This window comes from Microtus ochrogaster, unplaced genomic scaffold, assembly GCF_000317375.1.
Source record: "Microtus ochrogaster isolate Prairie Vole_2 unplaced genomic scaffold, MicOch1.0 UNK26, whole genome shotgun sequence".
NCBI lineage: Eukaryota > Metazoa > Chordata > Mammalia > Rodentia > Cricetidae > Microtus > Microtus ochrogaster.
The window spans coordinates 2,120,198-2,125,752 of NW_004949124.1; the positions used below are offsets into that span (position 1 = coordinate 2,120,198).

The 5,555-nt window shown below is 49.3% G+C and overlaps 1 protein-coding gene across 1 annotated transcript in view; it reads left to right on the forward strand.

The window, feature by feature from the left end:
* The window catches only part of Galnt14 (polypeptide N-acetylgalactosaminyltransferase 14), a 223,687-nt gene that overhangs the window by 215,958 nt on the left and 2,174 nt on the right, over window positions 1–5,555 (forward strand). Inside the window, exon 14 of the mRNA XM_026789697.1 lies at window positions 5,455–5,555. Within this exon, the coding sequence (XP_026645498.1) occupies window positions 5,455–5,555 (101 nt within the window). The remainder of the gene's footprint in view (window positions 1–5,454) is intronic.

A 5,555-nucleotide genomic window follows, 5' to 3' on the forward strand; every position in this document is an offset into this window, starting at 1 on the left:
ACCCTGAGATCAGGTTGGAGCCATTGGGTGGGTGTTCTAGAGCCCTGCATTATAAAAAGAGAGATAAGGAAATCCAAATTCTGTCTCTAGATAACATTCACTCACCAAGTAGGTAACATCCAGGGACTGGGATGTCCTTGTGCCCAAAAGATAGTCCTTTGATTTAGTTTGGTTTGTTTTTGTTGGCAGGGCTGGCACTCAAACCCCAGAGTCTTATGGCTCTCCAACCATGCTACATGTCCAGCATGAAGGCTATTTAATCCAGTAGTTCTAATAATTGTTCGCCCTTCACACAAGCCCATCCATTCCATACCCTGCCTCACCTTTCTACTTGTTGGCTTGTCATCCTTGGTAGCAAAATGCTGAATTCAAATATTTCAAAGGTGCTGGCAAACTGATGCCCTAGGGTAATCCAAGAGGCATACATCACGCATCCAAAAACCTGTGATGCCCTGGGGTAATCCGAGAGGCATACATCATGCATTCAAAAACCCACGAAGCCCCAGAAGTCTCTAGGCTAATACTTTTCCTCTTAACTTCACTGAATTCTCTGGAAAAAATATCCATGGAAGGTAGAAAGAAGACATGCTCCACTCTGGTTTCTATTCGGGGAAACATAAGACAATTTGTGATATATTCTTCCCCCGCCCAGCCAGGAGTGGTTTAGGCTCCCAGTTTATGGAGCAGAAAGCAGCAGCTGGGAACCCAAGGGCAGATGTGGTTGAAATGGCTCCGCAGATCAGCGGGGACACGAACACCTTTAGGGTAGAGATCTCAAGTCTACCTTGGAACAAGCTGCCAGCCCTTTGTCTCCTCCCCCTTTTTCCCCAGACTACCTCATCACAGCCTGGGAACAGCCCCTCAAAAGAGCCATGCCAACCTGTCTCTGGGAGAGTTCCTAAAGGAGAGTCTAAAGGGACATACCTTTCTTCCCTTGCTCTCAGTCATTGGTGTCACCATCACAAACAGTAACCAAGCCTTTGCTAAATGGAAATCACTACTCTGAATACACACATATTAACCATGTATTCTATATGGTGGCCCTCTTACTAGACGGACTTGTAGTCTCTGCATATGGTACCTGAGGTTACAGAAGTAACCAAGAGTTTACAAAGTTATTAAGCCAGTGAGCAGGGATCCCAGCGATGGTGATTGCCCAGGGCTCAACCCTTTGGTACAACAAAGCAAAGTGGGTATGGGACTTTAATCCCACATACAAGCTAGTCCAGCCATGTAGGAGAAGACAGGATGGAAACAAAGGGACGACCTCAAGCATGAGGCCAGTGACGGTCCTGATCAAGAAAAATGTACATCTAGGGATCTGCTGGGTCACCCTGATGCCTCTAGGCTGGGAGCCATCTCTAAGGTGAGGTCTGTGCCTGGGCAGACAAGGAAGAGAGCGACCCCAGCATGGCCTGTCAGCCATTTTTGCTGTTGTAAACACCTGAGGCGGACCCCCATGACTCATCCCTTAGAGGTCTTGTACTGAATTCAAGGTTTCATTGGACCTGGCTCATTTGCTCCAGGCATGTGTCTGACAGGAGACATGTGTCTGAAACATGTGTCTGTTGCTGATAGGTTTTCCTGTGTGGTCTGCAGAGGACATCCAGTGGCCCTGATGTCCTTTCCTTGGGTCCATCTCATCTGAGGAGAGCTCACATGCAGAGCGAGGGCCCAGCAGCTGCTCCCAGTAATGCTCAGAGTAACATCGACCACTTCAGTCCTCACTTTCATGAAACTGTACCTAAGTAAATAGACCATGAGCATGACGGGACTCGACCCAGCCACGCCCTTGAAAGGCTCTAACCTCAACAAGACCAGCAGCGCTGTCTTGTGCCCCCGTGTCTTCTCAGTTGTGTAACGGTCACTTCACAGAAGACAGTTAGAAACACAGAACTCACCATCACCAGTAAAGGGCATTAGCTCCTGCTTACTAATGACTTGGTCACCTTTCCTGGTTGCGCCTCCTTCACGCGAGAACACACCACTCTCTCGGTGCTAGTACACACAGCCAGGGCCAGGATCTCGGCTAAGTGCTCAGCAGGCATGATCTTGTTTGCTCCTTACAGTAGCCTCTCAGATGGGCCGTGTTATCACCCCCCCCCCACTTGACAGATGAATGAGCTAGGCACAAGTACACTAACCAGGGTATACTGAATGATATCTAAGAGTTTAGGTGTAGGTTTGCAGAGACTGTCTCCAGATAGCTTCGGCATGATTGTCCTTAGGAGTGGATCATTCTTTGCTATGGGAACTGTCCTGTGCCTTGCAAGATATTTAGCAGTGTCCCTGCCCCCTCACTAAATGCCCATAGAACTCAGTCTCAATAATCCAGAAGTGTCTCCAGACACTGCCAGATATTTCTTCAGTGGGGTAGAGAGTAAAGTCTCCTGGCTCTAGGTTGATGTTTTCCTGTCTGTCTGGGGACTGGGCCCTGGGACATTCCAAGGTCAGCACCTCTGCCTGGCATCGCTCTCACCCCCCTCTCTTAGTTCTTGGTACATCTTAGGAAAATCTTTCCTCCCTAATTTTCTCTACAGCTCAAAACAGTAAGTCCCAGGCCAGACCAGGGACCACTATGATCCCTTTGCTTCCCAGCTTTCCCAGCTGCAGCCGTAGGACATTTGCCTGGGAGAGAAGACTACTGTTCTGGGCCATCAGGCACTCAGTTCCAGCCATGGCAGGAGGGAGGGGGGTGTCCTCTGAGTACAGTGTCCCAGGGACCAGGGGCAAACCTCTCTCCTCAGCCCATCCCCATAGAGAGTCACACCAGTCCTTAGACAGGTCCGTGGGTTACCTTCCCTGGGGGTGGAGAGGGATATCCATCATGATCAGCACTTCTGCCAGGCTCTGAAGGAGCCATCAATAGAGGGTCCTACAATGGAGGACAGATCTGGCTGAGTACTCCTGCTATTGCCCTTCCATTTGATGGTCTGTTTTCTGGAGCTGGGCACTGAACCTGGCCTTGCTTGCTAGGTATATATGCTATCACTTAGCTAAAACTCCAGCCCTGCCCCCAGTGACTACATTTTTAGGGTACATGGACTCGGGATTTATTGAATAAACCTGTTCATCATGAGTTCCTCTGGGAAGTGTGGGGGAAACAGAATGGAACTTGGACTCTTTGTTTAGCTCCTCCTGCCCTCCTGCCCTCCTGCCCTCCTGCCCTCCTGCCCTCCTGCCCTCCTGCCCTCCTGCTCCTGACCGCTGCTTCCCATCCCTCTTCTTTATGCTTACAGATGGGGTGAGATCAGCCCACCTCTGGGAGATTAAATACTAGGAAAACCTCAGAAAGTGCACTTGTGTAAGGAGTGTGTGTATGTGTGTGTGTGTGTGTGTGTGTGTGTGTACACCTGTGCTGTGTATGTGTCTGTGCATGTGCCTGGATGTGTGTGTGCCTGCGTGTGTGTGTGCACACATGTATGTATGTATCTGTGTGTGTGTATCTGTGTATGTGCATGCACGTGTGTATGTAGTATAAGGAATGTGTGTGTGTGTATGTGCATGCGTGCGTGTAAGAGCAACAAGCACTACTTTTAACCTCAGCCATCTCTCTAGCCTCCTTGTATAAGGACTTTGTGATAATTTCCTGTTCACAGTTCCATTTTGCAGACTCTTAGAGTGGCCTTTCTTAGACTCCGGCCCACGTGTGCTCTGGGGCACTCCTTCTCAAGAGGCATTTCTGAATATAGAGTCTCAGATGTCAAGAGAACTCATCCCTGCTACTTTTAGGCCCTTGGGGTGTTAAAAAGAAAAGACTGACAAGGTGTGCTTTTAGAAACTGGGGTATGTTTTAAGTTTCTATGTTTAATCCCGTAATGCTTTTAACACAAACAATATAACGCCATGTATTGTGGTGAGCATATGATAATGACAGGATTTATTTTTGAAATGTTAATTTGTGCTTCCCAGTGGGCTACAGAGCAATAGCAGAAGAGACTAACTCATTTTTCCATCACTGACTTAAGCCTATTTTCAGGGGAGGGTAAAATCTGACAGACTTCAGGCCAGTTGTCTTGTAGGCCCACGAATGGCTCCCTGAAGCTCTGCCCTTGGTCACAGCTCTTGGGCCTTTATCCTTCCCACAAGGAGAGAGAGTCTCAACCCCAAATGCAGATTACCATTCTAGATTATACTCCTGATGCCAGGGCACCAGAGTCATTTGCCCAGTGCCCCAGCCCAGGCTCAAGACCCATGTGGATTTCATGCCTGGCTTTGGCCTCTCAAGTGGATAAAGTCACTAATACACATATCTAGACCCAAAGAGGGCCATTTAGGGAATGTCTGTGCTCAAATATACAGACTAGAGGAGGGGAGAGAAGGTAGCAGACAGCTGAGAAGCTAACACTGTGCATGTCCTGGAACCTGGTATGGCATTCATAAAGCACTGTTCTGTATTCATATTCTTGTCTCAACTCCTATAAAATGTTACAGATAGCGCCACATGAGTATGTCAGGGTCTGTCTTCTTCAGACCCCTAATACATTACGAGAGTTGAAATGAGTATGAATACAGGTGACACTCTTCAGGAACAGTTGGCCCTATTGCTACAAGCCGTCTGTTCTTCATTGGCACTGGGCAAAAAGGAGCTCATGAGTGACCTAGTCCTAAGACGGAAGGCCACTTCATGCACTGGGATGTAATGGAGAATAGATGCAGGCCCTGGCGGCAGTTACACTAGGGCTTACTGTCTCCCAACATGGGAACTAGAGAGTACTTGGGCTTGTGAAACAATCTGCCACTTTGGTGTCTTGCAGTGACCTCACAGAATGAGCGCCCCCCCCCCAGCCCCTTTCCCTAGTCCCTCAGAACTCTAGCTTGCTGATCTGCTTTCTCTACCTTCTCCCCCTGCAGGGGTTGAAGGGCAGACTCCTTTGACTTGTCAGACTGTGAGCACTCTCTCAAACAGCATCATCTTTCATAGCTCGCTTCTTTTCCTTGTCTCCATTGCCTCCCCTGAGTGTTTCCTTTCCCTTTACCCTTCCATCGGCCCCTCATCATAGCTTTCATGTCCTCAAGGCACTGACTTGGAATTCCTTTCAAAGAAGAGGGGACACGCTAACGACATCTGGGCCTGTCAGGCAGCTGTCTGAAGTGTTAAATGTCAGCCAACAGGCTCCCATGGAGACGTTGTCTCCAAGCAGACGCTGGAGATCATATGGCTCAGCTAAGGTGTTGTTCAGGCTGCTGCCCAGAGTCAGAATTGTTCTGCAGCTTCCGGCATTCACCTGCATGTCCCTGGCTCAGGACCCAACATGGGGTGTGGGGACAGGGACTTCATGGCAGTCTTCGTCCTTTGAGTAGCATCCTACCAGGTGACCTTGTCCATGATCATTACTTCCTGGGATCCATGGAACTTGTTATCCAGCTGTATGGGCCATCACCCATAGGCATGGTGGTACCCCATAGCTGGTGGCTGTCCCACGCCTGAGTAAGTCTCCCTGGTCTCCTCAGGTGTGGGCTTTCACGTACACCCAGCAGATCATCCAGGAAGAGCTGTGCCTCTCTGTTGTCACCCTGTTCCCCGGCGCCCCCGTGGTTCTTGTCCTGTGTAA